This window comes from Nycticebus coucang, chromosome 3 (assembly GCF_027406575.1).
Source record: "Nycticebus coucang isolate mNycCou1 chromosome 3, mNycCou1.pri, whole genome shotgun sequence".
NCBI classification, from domain to species: domain Eukaryota; kingdom Metazoa; phylum Chordata; class Mammalia; order Primates; family Lorisidae; genus Nycticebus; species Nycticebus coucang.
In genome coordinates, this window is record NC_069782.1 from 159,863,833 (window position 1) to 159,889,634 (window position 25,802).

Consider the following 25,802-nt stretch of genomic DNA (forward strand, 5'->3'; position numbering starts at 1 on the left):
CACCTGCTGAGGCCGGCCACCAGCTCTTTACCCAGCGTGAACCAAAAGAGGAAGAATTCAAACAATTTGGACAAGTGAAAATTTCCATACATGAATAAGAACAGTTGGCGGTGTCTGTTGTACACGATTCCACACAGGTGAGTGAAGGACCTTTTAATTATCAGTTTGGGGATGTTGACCCAGAGATCAGACCTGGCATTGGGGTGGAAAAGTTGCTGGACTTAGCTTTGCTTGCCGCTTTTCCCCACCAGCACATGAGGTCACCAGTGACCAACAGTGTCTGAATTTGGGCTTTGAAATGGTGCTGTGCAGAGGTTGGGGGACCCTCCACTCCAGTTCAGTCTTATAGTTCTCAAAAGAGTGACAGCATTGCCCCATCACCCCTAGTGGAGTGGAGTCTCTCTGCCCTGTCTGGAACTCGGCTCGGAGAGCAGACCGGAGCAGCTCCCGTGGCCGGATACCACTGTCCCTCTCCCCCGCCCATGCTTAGGAGTCTTCAGCCTGATATGGGACAACCGGGGAGGGGCTGGAAGTGTGGCCAGAGTTGCTGCAGACAGTGGTTCCTCCAGTGCGAGCTCCTTGCCCGGTCTTCCTGTGTGTGAAGCGCCAGGGGAGAGCCCACGACCAGGTGTGCGCCCGGGCCCGGGCCCGTGTTCAGCACCGCTGCGTGGACAGCGGCAGCTCTGCGCAGCCGGCTGGGTGGCGGCAGGGGGCGGGGACGCGATGAGGCCACCAGGTCCGCCCAGTGCACATGTCAAGCGCAGACCCTCCTGCAAGAGGCTGGGGACACTCGGCCGCCTGTCGCCCACTCTCGCCATGACTGCGCGGCAGCCGCAGGAGCCCGCGATGCCTCCAGCCCGGCCCAAGCTCGCCTGCATCTTTCGCTGCGTGGGGGACGCCTTCGAGAACAAGACGCTGCCGCTGGACGCGCTGGGCAGCCGCCCGGGCCCTCAGGTTGATGAGCCCTACCTCGGGGTGCTCAGCGACTCCGAGGGACCCAGAGACTGCTCGGCGACTCCGACAGGTCCCCGAGGGCAGACTAGAGAAGCCCAGGCCCGCGGCCTGCAGCAGGTAGTGGCCACAGGCCTGGGCCTCCCGAGACAACGCGCATCACGCTGGAGGCCGACCTCTCCCCGCCGGCGGGGCCTCCTCTGTCCTGGACCACCCGCACACCCCTCTCTCCTCTGCCCTCCATCCCATGTTCTGGGCATCTAGTCGCTCTCCAACTCTGCGTGTCTCTACCTCGCTATTTCTGCGTCTTTCCGATTTGCCCTCTCGCTCCTCCCCGGTTTCTGGCGGGCGGACGTGGTTCAGACTCGCGGGGAGGCGTCTCCACCGCCCGGTCCCCCCGGGTCAGGTCCCACCTCGGACCACTTTCCAGACCGGGGCCGCTCCCAGAGCATCGCGGCCTGGATCTCAGATTGGTGTCGAACCTCAGGGCCTGGGGGTCCTCGGGAGGCCTCGGGCCTGGGGGTCCTGGCCGTTTGCCTGCGGCAGGGCAGAGGGTCAGCCAAGCCCTGGCAGGACGTGGCCAGACCTCTCCTCCCCGCCTTCTCGGGTGCAAACCCCGCACACACACCGGCCGGGAGGGGTCGCACTCCACCCCACATCCCCGGAGTGCAGACCCGGCCTGAAGCCACCAGGTTGCGTTGGGCCACGGCGCCCGGGGAGGAGGAGCGCCTGAGGGCGGGGCGGGGCGGGGCTCGGAGGCGGGGCCAGGAGCGGGGGCGGGGCCAGGAGCCGGCGCAGGGGCGGGGCTCGGCTGGGGGCGGGGCGGCCCCGGAGCGCAGCGGGACGGGCCGGCTCGCTCGCACTCGGTTGCCCGGCGCCCCCACGCACGCGGCCGGCCCTACGCGTCCCCCGCCAGCGCTCGTGCCGCCGCCGACGGGACCTCAGGCCGCGCTTACAGACCCCGGCGGCGGCGCCGGCCCCAGGACCAGGATGTCCTTCCAGGGCAAGAAGAGCATCCCCCGCATCACGGTGAGCCGGTTGGCGCCGCAGTGCCGCGCCGCGGTGGGGCCTGGACGCGGGGCGGACCCTCCCGGCCTGTGCGGGCCCTTCCCGGGGCTCTGGCGCTCAGGTGCCCGGCTCCTCTGCTGCCGCGGGGGCTGACTGCTTGCGAGCGCCGTGCCTGTGTGCACAGGCCCCGGGGCCCTGGCGGCTTTCCGGGAGCCCCTTCTGCACCCCCGAAGCCCCGGAGCGAGAGCGGCCTGCTCCCCACAGCACCGACATCCCTTCCCCGCTGCGTCCAGCTTCAGAGCTCTGCCCCCGGGCGGACGCGGCCCTTTGTTGGCCGGCCTGACCCGGCCTGGGGCGCAATGAGACGCCAGATGCGTCCGCGGTGCAGCCGGTGGGCCGCCTGTCCCTGGCCGTGTCTGGAGCTCTTTGTCCAAGACAAAGCCCCTGCGTCTGCCCCTCCACCCAGCCGGGGTTCGGACTCAAGGGAGGGAGCACCGATCACTTACCTGGCAGCCCCAGCCCTGGAGAGGAGGGAAACCCCAGCGCCCACACGCAAGTGCGGGAGGGCAGGAGGTGCGGGAGGTCTTCAGCTGGCAGGCAACAAAGACTCCCACTCAGGCGGCCAGGAGATGGGGGTGGGGAGGGGGCTCCTGGGGCCTGATGGACCTCGGGGAGGGGGGGGGGGAGTCCATGGGACCTCAGACCTGACTCCGGACTCGGCCTTAGCAGGAGGGCGGTGGAGTCTGGTTGGGCACTTCAGCCCAGATGGGCTGTTGGGGGTCACTTTTTGCAGGAGTCCTGGAGGAGGAGGGAGCCGGCCTCCAGACTGGCCGCTGAACATCGGATTATGTGTTGATGTAGGGGTCCTGCTCAGAAGGTGACACAAGAAGTGGTGATGAGGGTGGCAGGGCCACCCAGCCCACGTGGGCCGGGTGATTTACCAGACTTATGCTTTCATCTGGGTGAGCTGAGTCGGGAGAGCATGGTCTGGCACCACACAGACACATTTTCCTCCTGGCTCCAAACCCAGGAGGGTCACAGAGTCTGAGGGAAGGGCCTGAAGGCTGGCCGGGACAGGGGCTAGATAGCAGTGAACCAGACATCCTGGCTGGGTTTTCCTCCGGCTTCCTGGGGAGCAGGTTGTCCAGTGAGAGGGAGAAGGGAGCTGAGGGAGGCCCTGCCAGGGGAAGGCGGCCTGGGCCTGGAGAGGGTGGTTGTGTGGGGCCAGGGCTGGGGCCAGCTCAGCAAGACTGGGCACGGTGTTTTCAGGATGCAGTGGCCTTGCTGGTCTGGCTTTGGGGACAGCTGAGAGTGAGTGATAGCGTGGACCAGGGGTCAGCAAGCTTCTCCCTTGATGGGCCAGACAGTAAATAGTTTCAGCTCTGGGGTTCCACTGTTTCTGTTGTCACCACTCAGCCCTGCCAGGAAGGCAGTCCTGGGCCACAGCACATTAATGGGCACAACTGTGTTTCAGTGAAACTTGATCTGTGGTCATTGCAATGTGAATTTCATATAATTTTTTACCAGTCATAAAATACTCTTCTTTGATTTTTTTCTTAACTAATATAAAATTAAAAAGTCATTTTTTTTTCCAGGCTTTATAAAAACAGGTAGAGGGCTGGCCGTGGCCATTTGTAAATCATGGAGCAGAACTGTCCCTTTAATCGGTATAGTGCTGACGGCACACCCAAGACAGCCGTAGGTCCCTGAGGATGGTGAATCATGTCGAAGGCTCACCATCCTCTCTGCAGCCTGCATTCTCCAAGGGGGCTCAGCTGCTGTATGGAGGGCTGGGGACCCCTGGCTGCAGCCCTGGCCGCCTCGGGGTAGATGCTGGGTACCCTGGGAAGTGGCCCAACCTCCCTGTGCAGGATATAGGGAGTGCTGAGACCCCTGCGAGAGCACGGGAGGGGCCTGCCACGTCCGCTGGCTGACGTGGCTTTGCGCCTGCGTTGTTTCTCTTCCCGGCTTTCCCCTGAGCTAGGGCATCGCCTTGACGCCAAGCACAGTCCCACTCCCGACGCCCCATTTTCCTCCCAGCTCTTCTTCCTGACCATCTGGTAGGATTCTTAGAAGTGGATCTTTGGCTGCTAAGTTTGGCTTCAGTCCCTGTCTGATGCTACAGCTCTGTGCTGCTAGGCTGACCCATATCACCGGGCTCAGCCACAGCCTCCATGTAGCACTGGGTCCTGTGGTCACCCGACTTCTCCTCTGCCCTTCACCCATGGCCTCTCATCAGCAGTCCTGCTGGCCAACTCCAGCCTCTCTAATCCATCTCTCTTCACACCCCCTTCCAAGTCCAGGCCAGGGCCCCTCATCTCACCTGAACAGCCTTAGAAACTACCCATCCATGGCCCCATTTCCATTGTTCAACAACACAGTCTTCTTCCCACATAGCAGCCAAGATGATCTCCTCAAAACATCAATCAGGCTGTGATTAACACCCACTTAAGGCCCTCCCCCGTGGCAGATGGCCCTGTGACTGTGACTTGCCAGTGCCCTGCCCAGCTCTAGGCCCTGCCCTACTCTTGTTCCCCACTCCTGAGGAGTCCATTGGGACTGATGAAATCTACTCAAGCCAATCCCCGCTCCAGGGCCTTTGCACAGGCTGCTCCGGACCCTGGCTGCCTCACCCTCAGCTCAGCCCCTCAGACTCAGACTCGCCCCCTCTGTGCCTCTCCCCATGGTGGCACCCTCTTTGCTCTCTGCGTCTGTCACTGTGATGGTCTGTGCACGTGTGCCCTTGCCATCATCAGTCTCCCACACTGGGATGCAACCTCTGAGGCGGGGGCCGTGTCTGCCCCTGGTGCCATTACAGGGCTGTGGCGTTTTGGTGGAAGCTCCGTGTGGCTAAAGAGGGGGCGTCGGAGGGCAGAGCCTTGGAGACCAGCATGGGAGGGTGTACGACTTTGCTCACCTCTTCCCTAGGGGTGGGGCTTTCTTATCCAATCTAAATTTGAATCTACACTTGCACCAACACTGGCTTTTCTCTGGTGTCCCCCTTCACCCTGTGCCTTTAACCAGGCTAGACTGCCTGGGTCATGGCTGCAGTGCTGCAGGGGGCCACGTAGGGTGGCAGCTGTCTTCCAGCACCCTCTACCTGTTCTTGGGGTGTGGGTACCAGTTGTGGGCTTTTGTGATCCCTTTACAAAAGGGACGTCTAGACGTTGCATCTGAATTTTTTATGGCAATTCCAGGGGAAGAATTTGCACTGAGCATGTCACTGAATAACTGAGTTTGGAAAGAAATTATCCATTTTTGTTTCCAATAGAGTGACCGTCTTCTGATCAAAGGTGGAAAGATAGTGAATGACGACCAGTCCTTTTATGCTGATGTGTACATGGAAGATGGTTTGATAAAGTGAGTTTCTGCCAAAAATGTTTGCAGATCAAATGTGCATGCATTGATTACATGGCATCCAGGTGGTGTACTTCTGGGTAAAATCCATGTATATACTTTCTTCTTTTCCAAACCTTGTCCTCTGGAGACAGGAATGTGGGTACCTCCGGCAGAGCCCAAGGCTTTAGCGATAAGTCCGACCAACTAGTCATGAGGTCAAAGGCAGAACGTGTAGTAAATGTTTGGTGACAGCTCACTGACCACACTGCCGGCCTCTCTGCCTGTCAGATTGCACCTGCGCTGGTCAGTAAGGCAGCCAGTGGGAACTCTAGCAGGAAGCAGATGGCTAGCATCCCCTGCAGAAGCATCTTCCCCTTTGGCCATCTGAGCAGCATAGTGGGTCCCAGTAAGTAGTCAGCTCCACTGTGACCTCCTTATGACTAGTGGAATCTCCCCTGTTTCTTTCAGACAAATTGGAGAAAACCTCGTCGTCCCTGGGGGCATCAAGACCATCGATGCCCATGGCCTGATGGTCCTGCCAGGTGGGGTTGACGTCCACACCAGGCTGCAGATGCCCGTCCTGGGCATGACCCCGGCTGACGACTTCTGTCAGGGCACCAAGGCTGCACTAGCTGGAGGAACCACCATGATACGTGAGTGTTGGGCCCCCTTGGGAGTCAGTGACCATCCTCTGGCTGGGTTTGCATATAAGAGGTTTCAGGAGATGGTGTCTCTTGGCTCTTTGCTTAGGGTGAGAAACCCTGAGTGCCCTTGGCTGTCCCTGCCTCTCCGTCTGGGTCACTTTGGCTTGGCCAGCTCTGGGATGCTTCTGGTATTTCCAAGAAGCAAACAGATGTGTGTTATTTCCTGGGAAGCCATAGCTGGCCAGGGGCCGGGGTCTGTAAAACCCAAATGCTTTAGACCAGGGGAGGGTTAATTGTATGGTCTAAAATATCAGACGCGTTGGCCTTGAGCCTCAGGCCTCTGAAGCTGAGGGATTTGCAGAGGGTTCCTGCTCACGTGCAGAAGCGTTAGGATGGAGGATGCAATTTCAGAAAAAGGATAAAAGTTATGCTCACTGTGGTCCCATCGCCAACGAGCAGAGCCACCGTTCCTGTGGTGCCATCTATATGTCTACTTGTCCTCCCTCCTGACGCCCGTTAGCCTACATGCTCCCTTAGACCCCTCTGGGCTTAGCAGAGACAGGAGATGAAGCTGTCTGCCCACGTGAACTTGTGTACAGTAGGCTCGGGACCCAGGACAAGACCCCAGAGCCCAGCCCCTTCCCTCAGTGCTGAGCTCCGTGCAGTGGTGGAGAACTAGTCTCACAAACTTTGTTGAACCTGGGGCCACTATTTTCTCACCTGTGACTTCAAGCCACTCAGCCTACTTTGACAAGTCCAGCTTTGCTGATCTGTACAGCAGTGGAGGGTGACTGTCCTCACAGGCTGGTGAGGATTACGGGAGCTTGTGTGCATAAATTGCGTTGTGTGCATGGTAAATGCTGTGGCTCCCACCTCGGGGTAGAGGAGGGCAGCGCTGGGCATTCTAGTTACTCTGGTACATTTAGCTGTTGCCAAAATCACAGCTTTGTTTGGCTTACTCAACCAAAAGGGAAGAAAACCCTCAAAGGCCCACCACATATTCTGGCTAGAGAGACTGAGGAACCCATCCAGGGGTGGCCAGGACATCTGCACTACCATGTCACCTGCCTTGTGCCAGAGCTGAGGCATCTGACAAGCTGAGAGGGTCCCTGTGGGGTGGTGAAATGCCACAGGCATGAGGCTGCCCTCAGTCTGTCCTTCTCCACTTGCCAGCCCAGGGCGACACTGTGAGTGGCTGCAGGGAGCAGTGGGCACCCACTTCCTCGGGGCCTGGCTCATGATCTGAGTGACAGGATACACAATAGCCCTGTGGGCTGGGAGCTGGATGACGGTGTCTCTGCTGGACACCCTTCCCTCAGGGCCACCCTATGTGAGCTCTTTCCTGGGGCACCCATGAGCCAGGCCATGAGCCATGGGTGGGTGTGTGGTTGGTGGGGAGGCGACATGATGGCTGTATGCAGTGTGGGTGACACCGTCCAGGGCTAGTGGAGGCAAGCAGCCCAGTGCCCGCCGTTCTGGGGCAGCACTAAGTGGCAGGGCCCAGCACCTAGGACAGCACATGCCTCCTGCCTTCAGGGGTGTCTCTGACATGGTCAGAGGTGTCCGTAGGGAGAGTAGCAGCTTGAGCGCGGCTTTTCGTCTCTCCACCCTTCCCCCTTCTCTGCTGAGAGAGGCTGGGGATGACAGACAGAAGAGCCCTCTGCACAGTGGAGGAGGAGCAGCTCCTGCAGAGTCAGCCCCTCTTCTGGGCCAGGCTCTCCCCTGTGTCTCCTTGCAGGAGTCCTCTGGGTTCTTGGGAACACGAGACCACATCTCCTCAGAATTAGTAGGGCCCCAGTGACCAGGTGGGGGAGCCTGCTGACCATGCTGCTCCCACAGTGGACCATGTGTTCCCCGATGTGGGCGGAAGCTTGGTGGTGGCTTATGAACAGTGGCGGGAGCGTGCAGACAGCGCGGCCTGCTGTGACTACTCCCTGCACGTGGACATCCCCCGCTGGCACGAGAGCATCAAGGAGGAGCTGGAGGCCTTGGTCAGGGACAAGGGTAAGCCCTGGGCCCCTGCCCGGCTGGCTGCTGGGCAGGAAGTGCCTCAACCGCCATGTCCTGCTGCACTCTGACCCCAACAGCAGGTGTCTGGGCATCAAGTAAAGGTTGGACTGGAGTTGCTGAAAGGTCACTCCAGTGTCAGTGGTCTAGACAGAGAGGACTTCTCTTTCCCTGTCCAAGGGACACATCCAGTAATTGTTCTGCTAAAGGACACAGCAGTCAGGTTGATGGTGGGCTGACAGCAGGTGCCCCCTGCTCCCTGGGAAGTGACCACGCAGGGTGAAGGCAAGGCATCCACTCATTTCCTAGTGTTTCAAGATGCTTTTAGAGGGAGAATGTTCTAAACCTCCTACTTCTCTGTTGCCTGTGCTGAAACAAACCAGCCTATAAACAGGTTTAACTGTTTTTCTCATAAAAAGTCTTAAAGCTAAAGTCACGTCAGAGTTTCCTAGTAGCTTGACAGACGCTGTGACCAATTGTAACTGTCGTGCTTCTATGCCCAATGCATGGAGTCACCACCAGCCCCAGGAGCACAGCAATGTGCAGGTCATCACCTAGTGATGGCTCATGTGCCACAGTGTGCCCTAGCTCATCACATTTGCAATTTAAACCCAGCAAGGAGGGAGGGTGGGTGGTGGGAAGGGTAGGCAGCTGCCTGGGTTCCCCACTTGTGGGTCCTAGGGAGGGGGAGGGGCTCAGGCCGTCCAAAGAGCAGGAGAGCTTGGCTCTCCTCAGGTACTATGAGTGTCACCATGACCTGGGCATGGCAGGAGGTGACAGATGTGCTGAATGGCCAAAGCGAGGTCACCCTGCACAGCCCAGCCCCGGCCATGTTTCCTATAGAGAGCAGAATTCTCTTCCCATATGGGGGTCTAGTAGACAGGTGTGAGTGGCTCTCTCTTGCACCTCCCACTGGGTGAATGATCAGTTCCTGAACCAGAGGGCAAGGAGCAGGCTGGGGGGCCAGGATGCAGCTGGCTGTCCATGTCCCCCCACTTGGCTAGGGTGAGGGGAATGTGCTCACAGGGCCAAGGCCCCTGGGCCATCTGGCTGGTGGGCCAAGCCTCCTGCCTCTTCTGCAGGTGTGAACTCCTTCCTGGTCTTCATGGCATACAAGGACAGGTGCCAGTGCACCGATGGCCAGGTGAGGGCTGTTGCAGGGCGAAGGTGGCAGGTGAGCCCCGGCCTCTGCAGGAGCAGGGCAGCCACACAGAGCGCCACCCTTCTCTCCCCAGATGTATGAGATCTTCAGCATCATCCGGGACCTGGGGGCCGTGGCCCAGGTGCACGCGGAGAACGGGGACATCGTGGAAGAGGTGCCATGGGGACAGGGCTGTCTGTAGGGCGCTGGGAGTGGGGGGATGGAGGGAGCCCTCACTCCTGGCACATGTGAGCACCTAATTCCACCTGAAGGAAAGAATATGAGATGTTCTGCAGTAAATAAGTCACCCAGGTCAGAGGTCAAACCACCAGAAGGGATTTAGGGAGCCCAGGGGCTTTTGGAGCCATGATCCAGGCTTTTCCTAGTCATCACACTTCTTATCAAAATACCCCAAACCACAGTGTCTGTGGAGAAGGAGACTGGGGGTTGACACCCCGGCTCAGGCCATGCTCAGGGCTGGAGCAAGGTGTCCTGCCGGTTGGTCTTTTCAGGAGCAGAAACGGTTGCTGGAACTTGGCATAACTGGCCCTGAGGGCCATGTGCTCAGCCACCCTGAGGAGGTAAGTATCTATCCTGCTGAGAGCACCAATGACATGGCATACCCAGAGCTGACCACAGCCCAGCCACCCCTGGGGCTGGGTGCCGGGCTGTCTAGGAAGGGAACCCTCCCCCTCCTGTCACCCTATGGCCTTTGCCTGAGGCTCAGAAGGTGGGGTCAGGCCCTGAGACTGCACTGGTCAGCCTGTCCCTGACAGCAAACCCCAGGCTGGAATGCTTACCCCACTGGCTCCCTGTGTTGCCTTTCTGGTGGCCTGAGCCCCCAAGATCCCACTCATCTGCAGGTGGAGGCCGAGGCCGTGTTCCGAGCCATCACCATAGCCAAGCAGGCCAACTGCCCACTGTATGTCACCAAGGTCATGAGCAGGGGCGCAGCCGACACAATCGCCCAGGCCAAGCGCAAAGGTGAGCACTGCCTGGGGCACGGGGCTGCTCTGGGGCCCACGTGTGAGGGGCAGGCCTTGTTCAAGGAACCCCACAAACTGCCTGGCCTCTTGGAGTTTGGGCCTTGCTGGTTCAGCCTCTGGAGATGTGACGCCCAAGTCCCTGCTGGGGCCAGGGCTGGACCCTGGGGCAGAATGTGGGCTGTGCATGCTATTTGTGGAAGGGAAAGACAGAGTGACAGGGAGTGTGCCTTAGACCCCAGCCCCACCCTGCTGGCATCAGGTGCTGGGTGCTCCCTGCCCACAGAGCACCCAGCTGGCTGGAGTTAGAATCTGCTGTGGGGTGCATGGCCGGGTAGGGCTCAGCTATGGCTAGCAGGGACTGGGCTGGGGAGGTCCTCCAAACAGAGGTTGCTGAGCTCAGAGGATCCAGGGAGCCCCTGGAAGGGCCTAGGTTGGGGTGCAGATCCAGGGGTGGGTAAATGAGGTGACATCTCCAGGAAGGCCCAGGATTTCAGGCCTCCTGAAAGGAACTTGTTTTCAGGACCCAGCCCTGGCTCAGGGGTCCATAGTATGGGGTGGGTGTGCACTTGTCTATTTCCTGCATTGAAGGTTGAAACAGAACCTCCCCCGCCCCCCGCTTAGCTATTTCAGTGGAGCTTGGCAGGGGGGCCTGGACAGTGGAGTCTGCAGGAGCTCAGCCAGAGGGCCTCACCCTACCACTGAGAAGTCACCCTCCTACCCAACCCCACCCCAAGCAGACCCCTCAGTGAGGAACCTGGAGCAGTGGGGTGTTGGCAGTGACAGTGCCAGGCCCCTGCGGTGGGTGTGCGGGCCGTGGTGGGGTGCTCCTCATGGACTTTGCATCACAGGGATTGTCGTGTTTGGAGAGCCCCTCACTGCCAGCCTGGGCACAGATGGCTCACACTACTGGAGCAAGAACTGGGCAAAGGCCGCAGCCTTCGTCACATCACCACCCATCAACCCCGACCCCAGCACAGCAGACCACCTCGCCTGTCTGCTCTCCAGGTGTGCCTGTGCTACAGGTGACCCAGGTTGGGCGGCATGCTCCATGCCTGCTGAGTCTGCGGCCCGTTGGTGGCCCACAATGCCTGCCTCTTCCACAGAAACCGGGGCACCTTCAGGGCAGCCCAGGCACTGGGGAGTGCAGGGTCTGAGCCTTTGGGTCCCCCATATGCCAGTCTCATCCCCTCTCGGCTCTGTCCACACCCACCCCTGTGGTTCTCTCAGATGCCCTCTATCCCTGTGGCTGTGCTGGCCAGGACATCTGTGCTCTTCTGACCCTGGCTTGTTTCCAGTGGGGACCTCCAGGTGACGGGCAGTGCCCACTGCACCTTCACCACTGCCCAGAAGGCCGTTGGCAAAGACAACTTCACGCTGATCCCTGAGGGCACTAACGGTGTGGAGGAACGCATGTCTGTGGTCTGGGAGAAATGCGTGGTGAGTACAGACCTGGACAATGAATGGTCCACTGGGAAGGGTTGTTCATGGAACTCTGGCATCCGCTAGAAAGATCCCCAACCAGCGAGTGCCAGTGGGACAGGCCAGAGCATACAGCCTTGGGTGTCCTGCTCTAGCCAGACAGAGCCCTGCATCCAGAGCTCCCTGCAGACTCCAGCAGTGCAGTGAGACAGCGTCTGCACACAGGGTTAGTGGGGGCAGCTCTCCTATCCCGACAGAATGGCTCTGGGGTGTCAGCGGTCTTCTGAAAGCCTGTGTGTCCTTGGACCCCACCTCCCACTGCCCATCCACTTGCCCACCCAGCATCCTCAGACCTACAACCCCAAAGCCTTGAGCACCTCGGCCACCACTGCCTCCTCGGGCCTCCTGAGCTCCCCAGGGAGATGGCCACAGCCCTTCAGGGGACATAGACATTGGTATGAAAGCATCAACATTTATCCACAAAGTGATCCCAGAAACAAGCCTCATCCACAGGAAGGGGCACCTGGGCAGCCTTGGCCAGGACTGATTGTGACTCATATGTGCAGTGGGCTCACATATGAGTGAGTGCCTCACCCCCTGGCCAGGCATTTGTGCCATGTGGGATGTTGACGTGGCAAGGGACAGGGTTGGAGGCCCTTCTATCTTTACATGACAGCTTAGTGGCCTGATGACCGTCCATGTGGCAGCCTAGTAGCCCGGTGACCACCCTGTGACAGCCTAGTAGCTTAGTGACCATCCATGTGGAAGCCCCTACCCTCAGCTCTGCCTTCTCTCCCCCCAGGCCTCAGGGAAGATGGACGAGAATGAGTTCGTGGCAGTGACTAGTACAAATGCTGCCAAAATCTTCAATTTTTACCCAAGGAAGGGGCGAGTGGCTGTGGGCTCTGACGCCGACCTTGTCATATGGAACCCCAAGGCCATGAGGATCATCTCTGCCAAGAGCCACAGTCTGGTGAGAGCAGCCTGGCTCTGCATCAGGGCCTGGCCACAGGGGCTGGGAAGCCCAGGGCAGCCTTCCCGGGGAGTCCCAGGGATGGAGACCACGGCCTGTCACGCAGCCCTCATGCAGCTTTCAGAGGCCTGGAGGAGCAGCATGGCCATCCCTGAGGGTGACCCCCAGCTCTCTGTTTAATCTCTGCGGCTTCCCGAGAGATGTGTGGCTGTGGTGTCCTCGGTCCAGGAGCACAGAGAGGAGACTGAGGCAGGGTTGCCCACACCTGCCCAGTCAGGGGAGGAGCAGCCCTCCCTGTTTGCTCACGTCCCCCTTGTCCTACTAAACTTGCAACTTGGGGATGGGCTCACGGGTTCTGGGGTCAGTCCCTCCTGAGTCCCTTCCAAGTCAACCACATCTTCATAGGGGTCTCAGCACAGCACACAAGTGACCTTGCACTCGGCCTCCCTGAATACTGGGCAGTTGCAGAGTGTGGTAGCAGCATGGGTATGGGGAGCTGGAAGGCTAAGAGCAGGTTGCTGGACCATGGGCCTCTCTCCCCAGAATGTGGAGTACAACATCTTCGAAGGGGTGGAGTGCCGAGGAGCGCCCGTGGTGGTCATCAGTCAGGGCCGAGTGGTGCTGGAGAATGGGACCATGTTTGTCACCCCTGGCACTGGCCGTTTCATTCCCCGGAAGACCTTCCCAGACTTTGTCTACAAGAGGATAAAGGCTCGCAACAGGGTAAGCCAGTCAGGGCCTCAGTGAGTGGCTGGGGAATTCTTAGACTAGGGTGTAGGGAGCTCCCTGTGGTCGTGAGGCTTCACTTCCTGGCAAGCCTGGCCAAAGCCCCTGCATGGTCAGGAAGGCAGCGTGGGACCTGTGCTCCTGGGGCCCCGCTGGCATAGTGACCTGGCCTGCCCAGGGGAAGGGGATAAGGAAGGTGCTTCTTGGGCACTGGGACCCAGGGCCCATGGTTAGCTCTGCAAACTTACCTTGAACACCCCCATGTTACCCAAGTAACCCACAGTTGTTATAGAAATACGCATATAAAATAAATGAAAAATGCCTGTGACCACTTCCCCATGTAAACTGCCACTAAGACTCTAGTGCAGGTCTTGCTGGGATTCCCCATGAGGAGACATGCCTGGGGACGTGGGGCGCTTTTCAGTGGAGGCTGTGAGCACCTTCCCTGCCCTTCCTTCCTGTCCCTGTGGTCATTGCCATGTGGGCCCATGCTCATTGTGTCTGAGAGGGCATCGAGAGTGTCTGCTGAGCCACTGGGTACCTCAAATATGCCCATGATGTGGCCCGCACACAATCCCCACACACCCACAACACAGGTATGCCCTGTGAGGCACACGCGTGTGTACACATGCAGACAAGCACGCACGTGAGCACACCATTACTATGCACACGGCCTTATAGGCATTGTGCTTTAGGGTTTCTGCTAGGAAGTTGTGTGACCTTGATGGAGGCAGGGCTGAGGCTGGCCCTGGGCAGGAGTGGGGTGCTGCAACCACCACCTTGCCGAGCATCACGGCATGGCTGTCATGGGAGGTCCCAGGTCTGACAAAGAAATCCACCTCTCCTCCGTCAAGGTTAGAGTGGGGCTAAGACGTAGGGTCCAGGCCCGGAGCACCCGCTGAGGTCAGAGGGTCCATGCCCCCTGCCTAAGGGCCTGTGCCCCCTCCCTAAGGGATGGGGGTCACTATGGGTAATCCATGGGGGTTCACAGAAGGGCAGCTCCATGAAGTCCCAGCATTAGGGCTCCTTGCCAAGGGGCGGGCAGTGCATGCAGACCCACCTGAGGCCTCCCGCTTAGTGCCAGGCTCTCAATCACACGCATTCTCTCTCACCCGCCTCCCCTGCCTGCTGGGGGCCGCTCAGGGCCGCACCTCAGACCCACCACTGTGACTCTAACCCTGAGTCCCGAGCAGATGCCTTGAAGTAAGCACATCCAGGCTGGGCAGTCCAGAGCCACCGGGCCAGGGGGCTCCCAGGAAGTGTCTCTGGTCTTGGGGCCATTTCAAGAAGGGCAGGCCTGTGTCCTGGGGCTTCCTCAGGGACAGTGTGTGCTGGGCAGTGCCACTCTGTCAGGGCCAGCTTCCTACTCCAGGCCCCAAGTAGGACTCCTGGCTTAGGCCCTGCGTGGGGCGAATGTGTGGGGGGCACAGGGAGAGACAGGTGTGCCCATGTAGGGACCCACAGGCTGGAGTGCACTATGTGTGCAGAGGGCAGTGAGGACAAGGTGGTACGCATGGGGTGGGGGCCCCACATTCCTGAGCCCGGCCCAGGAGGGCACAGCATGGATCCTCCCACTGCCCCAGCCCAGCCCCTCACACCCAGCTCCGGCCCTGCAGCTGGCGGAGATCCATGGTGTGCCCCGAGGTCTCTACGACGGGCCAGTCCATGAGGTGATGGTGCCTGCCAAGCCAGGGAGTGGCTCCCAGGCCCGAGCGTCCTGCCCAGGCAAGGTCTCGGTCCCCGCCGTGCGTAACCTGCACCAGTCTGGGTTCAGCCTGTCTGGTGAGTTGGCCTGGGGCTGGGGCAGCGGTGGCAGGGGGCAGTTGGGGGGAGCTTAGGGCTGTGAGCCCAGCTGGGAAAGCCCCTTTCTGGCCAGCACCTGCCCTGGGCCGCCCTGGTGAGCCCCTACTGGACTGAGGACGTTGAGGGGGCTGCCACGTTGAGCCCAGGTAAGCTCAGGGACCCCTCTTCAGGGACCTGAGGATCACGTGGGAAGCCAGCTCCAGCTCCCCCTAGGTGGGGAAGCCCTAGGTAGAGAATGAGGGGTCTGAGCTGTGTCTGGGGCACTTGGGGAGGGGGCTGTGGTGTCCATGATCTCTTGTCCTGTACCCCTACTCTGAGTTCAGGGAGGTGACGGTGGCCCTGCTCACTGGGGAACTTGGAGTGGCCAGACCCTGAGCACCCAGCACTGCCTGGAAGCCAGAGGTAGCCTCGGCCCCTGGGGCTACCAGGGGATGCAGCCACCCTGCCCTGGACAGGATGGGCTCCCTGTAGGGTGAGCTTGAGCACCAGCCCCCACAGGTCTGAGGGTCTCACAGGTGTGAGTGGGGAGGAGGCTGTCCAGTTGGGCCTACTTTCCCTGTGCAGGAGACATCCTGCCCACCCTGCCCTCTCCTTAGGGTCGCAGGCAGATGACCACATTGCCAGGCGCACAGCCCAGAAGATCATGGCACCTCCCGGCGGGCACTCCAACATCACCTCCCTCTCCTAGACGAACTCTAGCAGGGGCAGTGCCGCAGGCGGGCAGCAGGCTGCTCACCTCTGCCCAGTTTCCTCAGTAGCTGCTTTGGAAGGTGCTCAGCCTTGCCTTCCCCTCCCCCACAAGCTCTCCTTTTGGGGTTCCAGGTCCTGCCATGAGGAGCCCCCTTGAGGACAGGGCTAGGTTTGGGGAGATTCACTGCCAGGGCGAGAGGCTGGGTGTGGCAGGGACAGCTCTGGCAGCCCCGGGCCTGGGTGCTAGCAGAAGGCCCGCTGCTGACCAGGGATGTGGAGTCCCCGGGTGTGTCACATATCGTAGGGGATAGCTGGGCATCAGCTGCCTCCTCCCATTGCCAATCACTGCCCCCACAGAAGCCCAGCAAGTGTGCACAGCGTGGTTGGTGGCCATCCCGCCCCCACAGAGGTGCTGAGAAGTCAGGGACCCACCAGTAGCCTGGCTCCCCCCTGGGTAGGGGCTCCAGGACCAAGGACCAGACCTGAGCTTCCATAGTCACCCTCTTCAGGGAAATTTCACCATCCTTTAGCTAAGATGCTATCCTTTTATTACAAATGTGTATTTCTGTAGGTTTACTAGAGTAGTTTTGTACAGTGAGGGCATCGCAGCCAGAGCCTACCTGTGCATGCCACCCCCAGCCCGAGGGGCGGTCGGCCGAGTCTGATGTGAATCGTGTCAATTAAAGACATGGTTTAGAAGCTGCCTGTGTGTAGCGACGCCTTACCCCATCTCCCCACAAGGGGAGCCCTTACCCTCCGTGTGTCCTGCAGGGCAGCTCTGTCCACCTCCTGATTAGGGGCTGGGCTGGGCTGGGAGGTAAGGGTGCAGCACCCGCAGGGTGTAGACAGATGAGGGTGTAGACAGGTGGGAGGAGGAGGACCCCGTTGCATTCTGTCTGGAATGCTCCCGGCAGGTTAGGGACAGCATGGCGCTCCAGGAGCACATGAACCAGTGAGGCACACTCCTGCCACCACCTGAGGCAGGTCCACCCAGCAAGGCACAGCAGCTGCAGGGCCCAGACACAGAACCTTCTAGAAGTTAGAACAACTCTTGGCTGCAGCCTTTTCCTCATAGAGATGGTACCAGTTCGGTACCATGGCAAGGGGCTGTTCTCAAAGGGGTGTCTGTGCCCTGAGAGCAGTGTGCCCCACACCTTACACTGCCTGGCTCCCTGCCCCTGCCTAGGCACTGGCTCTCGCTGGGGACCCAGGTGCCCTTCCCACCATGGTCTCTGGGCACCACAGACTGGCCGGTCCTAAAATATGGGCTTTTCATGCTCTGTGTTGGTCCAGGCGGCTGCCCTGAGAGGGCTCCTCCTGGCATCCAGCCGCCTGCTTCCCAGGGCTCCCCTGAGGCTAATGTCCACTGCACCAGTGTACCCCACGCCCTGCCGGGAGAGGCAGTGAAGGGAACGATGGCACCCTCATCCTGACAGCATCTCAGGGAAGGGGCAGGTGCACTGTCCCCAAGATTCCATCAGTGTACTTCCGTGAAGCTCCTGCCTCTGTCACCACTGGGTTTCTACTGAGACCCTGGCTTCCACGGGCCCTCCTGGTGGTGGGCCCTCAGGTGCTGCATGCACACATTGCTGATGGCCCTGCCATGTTCTCTGCTGTGTCCTCTGACCTGGTCAGCTCATGGCCTGGTTGATATGTTTGCTGGGGGTAGGGCTGGGCTTATAGCACTGTTCAGACCTGCTACCCTTATGGCCAGCTGTCCTGGAAGGGGGCAGCAACACGGTACCCCCAGCCCCAGAACAAACCAGTGCAGGTCTGGAGCCCTGAGCTGAAGGGGCCGAGCCATCCCCCTGTGGATGGGTGGTGCCGGGCGGACAGGAGACCCACAGCAATGAGCAGGACAGCACTGCCCAGCACTGTGGGTCCCACGTGAGACCCTGCCTTGTACTCCTCCATACCATCCCTGCCTCAGCAGCCTTGTGGCTCCCAGCCACCCCCACCCTGGCTGCCCCAAGTCACGGCCAGACTCCATGCCCCCTAGCAGGGTGGAGTCTAACCGCTTGGCAGGCACAGAAGAGGCTCAGAGCATGTGGCAGAGAGTAGCTCTTGTATGTGATTCAGAGGTGAAAACTATACAGAAACAGCAGAAATCGCCACAACAGTTATATCGCTAGAAAACATCCTTCACCTTCCCACCCGTGACCCTCCCACCAAGAATGGAGCAGAGTCTGTCCATCCTGCGGCTTTGGGCAAAAGGCTTGCACACAGGGTGGCTGGTGGCAGGGCTGCAGTGACCAGGTTGCACACAGCCTTGAGCCTGTGAGAGACCAGAGGGCCCAGGCTCCTGCCCAGGAGCAGCTCCACATGACCTGCCAGCCAGCAGTGAGGGAGCCCCCAGAGGCCAGAGTGGGCAGCTGTGGCCCTACTCTATTTTGGGTCCTGCAGGGCCTAAGTGGTGCTGGCCTTTCTTGCTCTTGACAGGCACCCACACCCTCTTGTCACCGGGCACTGCCATGAGCCAAGATACAAAATGTGGCTGGGGCACTGTGGGTACCACCAGCTAGGGGATGTGGCTACAGGACCTCAGCCTGTCGCCCCTACCCTGGCAGACCCAAGTCTCCAAAGCCATCTGAGAGGTAACTGTCCACGGGCTCTGCGCTGGAGGCCTAGCTGCTGCCGGCTGAAGGGCAGATGGAGCCACACGTGGGCAGGACAGAGTGCTCCCCCTCGCTGTCCTCCGCAGTCTCCATGGCATTCCTGGTTGCAGGGCCAGGAAGAGGCTCAAGAGGCTCCTGTGTGAGCTCCTGGCTCCGCCTCAGCCTGGGGACAGAGACACAAGTTGGGGCTCAGTGGCGCCCAGCAGCCCCGGACACTTCTTGCTGCCGGTCCCATGACTCGCCCAAGGATTCACAAAACATGTCACTTGGGGACAAGCCGTGGGGTGCCCACAGTCAGACCAGGCACCAGGCAGGGTCTCTGGGAATCCCTGCTCTGGGACTCCTTGGCCCAGCAGGGAGCCTGGCAGTGTTATGGGGGTGGCCCCCAGCACCTGCCTGACTCTAGGCCAGGCTGGTCACCAGCGGTCTCTTCCAGCTGGAGGTGAAAGGAGGCCTGAGTATGCTGCCTGTTGGGGTGCAGTTTTCAAAGACTCAGCTGAGTCTGATCCTCACCTGGGCCTCTGACCCCGGGGTGGGGAGCTGTGTCCACTCCAGTTCCCACACACCGTCCTTCCTGGCAAGAGCCCTCCCTGCCACACCCAGGCAGAGGGAGTATCCACCTGCCTGCAGCCCCCTGCTCAGCCACCTCTGCAGCAGCAGGTGTTGGTGGCTGCTTCTGTCCTGTCCCCTTCCTGCCAGCCACCTGTGCCCTTTATGTCCCTGGTACCTGGTGCTCAGGAAAGGTCTGACGAGCAAGCGAGTTACTGAGGATGCCAGAGTGGTGGGAGCTGTGGCTCTTGACGGTGCCACCCAGGAAGCTCCCAGCCCTGACCTGGGCCGAGTGCCCCGTCTCTTCCCCAGAGGTTTTGGCCACTGGTCCCATATGGAGCTGAAATGTTCCCAGGAAGCTCCCTCCCACACAGGAGTCTGAACAGGGACATCCCCCGCCCACAGCCCAAAGAGAGTGGGGTCAGGCACTCCCGGCCACAGAGGCCACGTGGCTGCAGAGTCCCTCCTCTCTGCCACCACTAGTCCCCCTATACACACTCACTTTTCTCTATTAAAAATGACAAAGTCTTGCTGGATGGCATCAAGGCAGTCCTGAAGATATTCATTCTCCTGTGAACAGAAAGACACATGTGTCTGTTGTAGACGCCATCCAGGTCCTAAGCATCCCTCAGGAACACCGTCATGGTCAGCTATCCTCCTGGACAGACTGCCTGACACCTGCCAGGCAGCCAAAGTGCCTGGGAGTACCTCTTCCAGGATGATCCCTCCTGGGACCATCATCCAACCACCAAGGGTGCCCAGGTGCCACTGCCCAGCCCCCACTGCAGTGGACGTGCTCTGTGATGTCTGTGGGCCATACAGGAAGCCCCCTCGCCTGGCTCCTTTCCTCTCCCTCACCTGCCTAGCAGGACTCAGCCCCTCCCTTGTCCCTGGTACACTAATTTCTGACTCAGTGCCTGTTTGAGGGTGCCTGCCCCAAGCAGGTTGGCCTCGGGGCAGTCCTGTGAGGTAAACCCTGAGGACATGGTTTTGGACTCAGGCTGTCTCCGCTAGATGCACAAGGTGACGCGTGGGGTGATGGAGGTGCAATGCAGGTGGCAGGTCCAAATTCCTAAGACTGTCCCTAGGGTGAGTCAGGAGGGTGCAGGCGGAAGGGGATGTGCCAGCCGCAACTGCTGCTCTGGTGCTGGGGAGAACCAATTCCACACACTGTGGTTCACCATCCGCGTGTGAGCAGACAACCGGCCCAGGTTGAGAGTCAGCCTGCGGGTCAGTGTGGAAGGGCCCCATTTCCTGTGGCTGAGGGCAGACCACACTGAAGGCCACACCTAGCTATGGGCAGAACTTGAGAGAAGGTTGGATCCACAGCCCGGGAAAGCCTCCTGTATATCACTAAGGCCCTGCTGGGGAAGGGACACAAATACTGACCCTAGCCCACTATGCTCACCAAGCCTGCAGAAGGGCCCCTCTCCCAACTACAGAAAGCAGCATCCATTCCTACAGACCATGCAGGGGCTGTAACCACAGCAGACATTTCGCAGGACACACTTGCCCCTTAGCACCTGCCTCCACCATCTATCCAGCTTTGGAACATAGTCGTGTGACCCAGCTGGGAGCACTGGCCCTGCCGAGGTCAGGGAGGAGCTTCAGGCTGCTGTGTCCAGCAATAGCCAAGAGTACTGACCTGGGAGTGGCTCAAGGGCTGTGAGTTGGAGGTGGGTGCAGATGTGAAAGGGGTCTGTTGATGGCAGGCCCTTCTGCCCTGGTGTGGGGTCTGACTCCCAGACAAGAGCCCCTGCGGTGGGCTTGGATAGGAAAGCTCTTGGGAACTTGGAAAAGACTATGGGCTGAGTGAGGATCCCAGATCATCCTCAGAAGGATGCTAAGAAGGGACAAAAGTCTCAGGGAAATAGGCAGCTAGCATTAGCACTCCCAGCCAATGCTAGTGTTCTTCTGGGGCACAAAGGACATTCCTTTCAGGAAGGGGATAAGGAACTGGTGAGGGGTGGAAAGGAGAGGCGTGGTGACAATGGCAGAACAGAGTAGCAAGAGCCAGGGGCTGTGGTAATTGGCAGAGGCCCCTGGTGTGACCACACCAAGGCAGTGAGGCTAGATGGCATGTGGGGCACTCTGACCCTGAGTGTCTGTGATGGCCAGCAGAGCGTGGTGCTCCTAAGGGTCAGTGAAGGACAACAGCACCCACACACACTGAAACAAGTGGTGGTGGAGCAGAGGGCTGTCAGCCACTATAACACAAAGTCATGTTTACTGGCCTAGGTTTACATCTAATTCTGTTATCAGACTGGGAACCCATTGACTAAAGCAGGGAAGGCCCAGGCTGGTTCATAGCAAAGGTCAGAGCAGTGACCCGGCCCCCATGGTGTCTGTGGCCACTGGCACAGAGGTGCCCAGTGCTGAGCTAACACTTGGCCCACATCCATGGCACATGGGGCCACTGGTGGCTGCTGAAGTATCATCAAGACAGACATATTTGGCACCTAGCAGAGCTGTGATATTTGGGCCTGACCTATGGAGCTACAGGTGTAGGGGAACGGGAGGGAGATGCTGGTCAGCAGGCACCAAGTCCATTATGCAGGTGAATGGGTCCTGCAGATCTGAGGGGTGGATGGTGACTGTGGTCGACAAAACCATGTAGTAACAGCAACCAGGAGCTCAACCACACAGGGTGAGGATCTAAGTCATGGCTGGAGGCATAACTGACTACTGAGATCCCAAGATCCGTGGTGGTGGGACAGGAGGCAGGGAGGGGCTGGGATGGGTACTAGAGGGCAGAGGAGGTGACTGCAGCAGGGCTGTCACTTGTCCCGGATGTCCAAATTTTCCTGAAGTTAGAAGTCCACCAGAAGCCTGAGAAGCTGCTCCAAAATTATCTAGAAAACGTGACTCCTCTTGGTGGTACATGAGCTGGGCTGTGGTCAACCCTGAAAGGTGCCACCGTGATCCCCTTCTCCCCAAGGTGCCTAGAGTGCTGCTGGCAGGAAGCCTTCTGCAATGCCTGTGTCTGCCTGGTCCTGCTGTGCCTATCCCTCTTATGGCCACACCTGTGGCCCCTCAGTGCCCTGCCTCGGGCTGCTGGAAGGCACAGAAACTATTCCCTGGGCCCTTCACCAATGACTGGTGGGTGCAGGATTATGAGAGCCCAGCTCCCTCTGGGCAGCACCTCCAAGTTGCAACCCATGCTCCAAGGTCTCTGAAGGCTCAGGCTAAGTTATTCCCTGAGGGTTTCAGAATTTCTGCTCCAAGTCTAACCCTCACTGCTTCCTCCCATTCCTGAGTGATATTTCCTGGGTGCACCTTCTGATGCTCAGAAGGCTGAGTAACTCGATGGCTCAGAAGCCTCCTCTCAGGGCAAATATCATTGCAACCATGAGGGCCAGGGAAGTGAATACCAGATCCCTACCTTGTCTCAAGGAGACCTGCTAAGCAATGCAATATGAGCAGGAACAATTCCCAAACCTCTCAGAACAAAATTGGAGGAGGCACAGTTCCTGAGTTTGAAGCTTACTATGAAGCTACAGTGATCAAGACACTATTGTGCTGGCATGAGGACAGACATAGGCCAATGAAATAAAATTGCAAGCCTATAAATAAACCCTTGTATTTACAAGTAACTGATTTTCAAAATGGTGTCAAGCAATTCAGGGGGAAAGAACACCCTTCTCAACACATGGCACTGAGATGATTGGATCTCCACATACAAAAGAATGAAGTGGGCCTTACTGTCTACTACATGTAAAAATTACCTCAGAATGGATTGCAGACCTCAGTGCAAGAGCTAAAATTCAACAATACTTAGAAAAAAACATGAGAGGAGGTCTGTGACCTTAGCTCAAGAGCTGCTTTTTCAGGCAGAAGAGAAACAGACACACTGGGTAACATCAAAATCAGAGAGTGAATGCTGCAGGTGACTCCATCAAGAGAGAGGAAAGAAACACACAGGATGTTGTTTCTGGAGCAAGAAGGCAGACTAGAAATATCTCCTTAATAGCCACTCTTGGCAAAGCAGGGGAAAGAAAACTCTTAACCACCTCTTGCTGGAGGAATCCACCCAGGGACATCACTCCAGGGGCACAGTGAATCGGTGGTGGATTATAGGAGCCAGCAAGGAGGTCCGGAGCTGAGAAAAATCAACACAGAAGGCGGGTGCTTGGGAATGGGCAGGAACCAGCCGGCCAGCTTGCCCAGAGGACTGGAGACAAGAAAGGGTTGTCCTGCAGCTTTTTGATTCAGGGATAATCTACTTAACTGGAGGGCTTAAATGAGTGGGTGTACTTAAAACAGTATCCAACGGCCAAGACTGAATACCAGGTGGGGTGGATCCCCCATCGGCTTGGCTCATATCTAGGTGCTGCCATTGTGGGAAGACCGTGTGGGAGAAACAGTCTGCAGTTCTGGTGCCTTCTGAATTTGGGCATCCACTCTTGGGATGAGCTGAGTATCCTGGAAATTGTTGTTAGAGCACTGTGTGATGTGCCTCCTAAGGAATCTGGTGAGAGCATTAGGACCCCAATCCCATGGGAACTGACTGCTGACAAAACAACCAGGGCCTGATTGTGGGTAACTAAGTCAGGAAGACAGAACCTGATCTCCTGTGCAACTGGGGGGTGGTTTCTGGCACTCACCAGCATATGTTCTCTGTCTCCTAACACCACAGTGCCACTTGGTGTCTAGGCAATATATTGTAACATACACATAGTTATATACATCTTTGGATTTTTTCTTTTCTTTTCTTTTTTTTTTTCATTTTTAATTTCTTCACTAGCAAGCAATCTTCCCTTTTTTTTTGAGACAGAGTCTCATTATGTTGTCCTCGGTAGAGTGCCATAGCATCACAGCTCGCAGCAACCTCAAACTGTTGGGCCTAAGTGATTCTCTTGCCTCAGCCTCCCAAGTAGCTGGGACTACAGGCACCTGCCACAATGTCCAGCTATTTTCTTGTTGCAGTTGCCATTATTGTTTAGCTGACCCAGGCCAGGCTCGAACCTACCATGTTCAGTGCATGTGACTGGTGCTGTAACCACTGTGCTACAGGCGCCCCGCCAGTCTTCCATGTTTGATACTGTTCTTCAGTCCCCTTTATTCACTCTTTCTTTTCTTTTCTTTTTTTTAGACAAGAGTCTCAAGCTATCACCCTGTGTAGCATGCTGTGATGTCACAGTTCAAAACAACCTCAAACTCTTGGACTTAAGCGATTCTCTTGCCCCAGCCTCCTGAGTAGCTGGGACTATAGGCGCCCACCACAATGCCCAGCTATTTTTTTGGTTGTAGTTGTCATTGTTGTTCTGCAGGCCAAGGCTGGATTCAATCTGCAAGCTCCAGTGTATGTGGCTGGCACCCTAGCCACTGAGCTACAGGCACTGAGCCCACTCTCTTTTTTATTTCTCTCCCATTTCCTCTTTTTGGGTAGAGATTTTTCTACTTTTCTTATCTTTCCCATATAAATTTCTCATCAACACCTAAAATGTCCCCTATTTTCTTCTTTATCTTATATAATTGCATCTTTTATTTTCCTTACCTATTTTTTTCTTTTCTCTGAGTGCTGGGGGTGGGGGCAGGGTCATGGCATTGGTCTGGCTTAAGGAGGTCATGAACTCATGGTCTAGGTGTCCTTCTAGCTTTGGCCTTTGGAAAGAAAGTATTGGCAGGTCCCCACAGCAACATATTGCCAAATTTTCAGTTACTGGGGAGGGGATTATTTTTTCTTCTCTCTCCATATTGGAAGAGGTGCGGTCTTGCTTTTCCTCAGGTGGGTAAGGAGCTGCTGACTTCAGGGTACTCACCTAACCCAGTCCCCCAAAGTCCTAGAGTGCAGGTGTGGTCACTCACTGCACTTTCTCCTGTCGCTCTCTTTCTCTTCTTTCTTCCCCTTCTTCTTTTTTTTTTTTTCTCTTCTTTCTCCCTTCTCACTCTTTACCCTTGTCTTCCTTTAGGCCTCATACCAAAAGACCATTTTAACATCTAAGCTCTGAGATAAGGTAATTTAAAGTGACCGAAGTAATGAGAAGGGAAAAACAGGGAAGGAAGTTAACAAGAATAAAACATACATGGGGAGGAACCAACAGAATTTGGGCAACGTGAAAAACCAAGACAGGCTCGGCACCTGTAGCTTAGTGGCTAGGGTGCCAGCCACATACACCGGAGCTGGCGTGTTCAAATCCAGCCCAGGTCTGCCAAAGAACAACGACAACTACAACCAAAAAATTCTACCCAGGGTGACAGCTTGAGACTCTGTCTCAAAAAAAAAAAAAAAAAAAAAAAAGAAAGAAAGAAAAAGAAAGAAAAAACAAAAACAGAGCAACTTCCCCCCACTAAGGTACCATGAGGCAGCTACCACAGAGGATTCCACCTATAAAGAATTAATGGAAATGACAGAAATGGAATTTAAAATATGGATGGCGAAGGCAATAAAGTGAATTGAGAAGAAAGTAGAAAAACAACCAAAAATGGATTAAAGCCAAAAATGGATGAAAGAATTGAGGACCATAGAAAGGATATTGTCGAGCTTAAGGAATTGAAGGAGTCAATCAGAGAACTTAAAGATGCAGTGGAAAGTATCAGTAACAGATTAGACCATGGAGAAGAAAGAATCTCAGAGCTAGAGGATAAAGCTCCTGAGTTAACTGAGGTAGTTAAAGAGGCAGAAAAGAAGAGAGAGAAAGCAAAACATTCACTCAAAGAATTATGGGACTTCACAAAGTGTTCAAACATATGAATTATAGGGATCCCTGAGGAGAAGAAGAACATCCCAAAGGAATGGAAGCCCTACTGAAGGATATCATAAAGAAAATTTCCCAAGTATCACTGAAGATTCCAAAACACTCCTTTTAGAGGGATATCAAACCTCATGTCATCTCAACACAAACAGAGAATCTCCAACACAAATTGTAATAAACCTGTCCAAAGTCAAGACAAAAGAGAAAATTCTGCAAATAGGAGGAAACACCAACTGACCTACAGGAGTAGATCCAT

At 57.3% G+C, this 25,802-nt stretch overlaps 2 protein-coding genes across 8 annotated transcripts in view; one reads left to right on the forward strand and one right to left on the reverse strand.

The window, feature by feature from the left end:
• The first annotated feature begins 2 nt into the window (after positions 1-2).
• DPYSL4 (dihydropyrimidinase like 4) lies at positions 3-15,729 on the forward strand. 5 transcript variants are annotated; one of them, XM_053584373.1, is made up of 14 exons: positions 3-137; positions 5,231-5,319; positions 5,767-5,951; positions 7,782-7,946; positions 9,032-9,093; positions 9,185-9,265; positions 9,603-9,671; positions 9,954-10,074; positions 10,925-11,081; positions 11,372-11,513; positions 12,298-12,468; positions 13,012-13,191; positions 14,811-14,976; positions 15,594-15,729. In XM_053584373.1, exons 2-14 carry the CDS (start codon positions 5,300-5,302, stop codon positions 15,683-15,685), a joined length of 1,611 nt encoding a protein of 536 aa, XP_053440348.1. In that variant the 5' UTR covers positions 3-137; positions 5,231-5,299; the 3' UTR covers positions 15,686-15,729. The 5 variants fall into 5 exon arrangements, with proteins under 5 accessions (XP_053440348.1, XP_053440344.1, XP_053440347.1 ...); XM_053584369.1 differs by lacking the exon at positions 3-137 and adding an exon at positions 392-954; XM_053584372.1 differs by lacking the exon at positions 3-137 and adding an exon at positions 958-1,071.
• Positions 15,730-17,744: 2,015 nt separating this feature from the next.
• STK32C (serine/threonine kinase 32C) overlaps positions 17,745-25,802 on the reverse strand; it is a 76,730-nt gene continuing 68,672 nt past the window's right edge. For all 3 annotated transcript variants that reach the window (XM_053584375.1, XM_053584377.1, XM_053584376.1), the window contains 2 exons: positions 19,354-19,421; positions 17,745-18,465 (listed from right to left, as the gene is read on the reverse strand). In XM_053584375.1, coding sequence (XP_053440350.1) covers positions 18,312-18,465; positions 19,354-19,421 — 222 coding nt within the window. In that variant the 3' untranslated portion in view covers positions 17,745-18,311. The remainder of the gene's footprint in view (positions 18,466-19,353; positions 19,422-25,802) is intronic.

Coding starts and splice junctions, on each gene's coding strand:
- DPYSL4 (XM_053584369.1), top strand. CDS start 724: ATGAGGCCACCAGGTCCGCCCAGTGCACATGTCAAGCGCAGACCCTCC. Junction 5,952..7,781: donor TGGAGGAACCACCATGATAC/GTGAGTGTTGGG, acceptor CTGCTCCCACAG/TGGACCATGTGTTCCCCGAT. Junction 12,469..13,011: donor CTGCCAAGAGCCACAGTCTG/GTGAGAGCAGCC, acceptor CTCTCTCCCCAG/AATGTGGAGTACAACATCTT.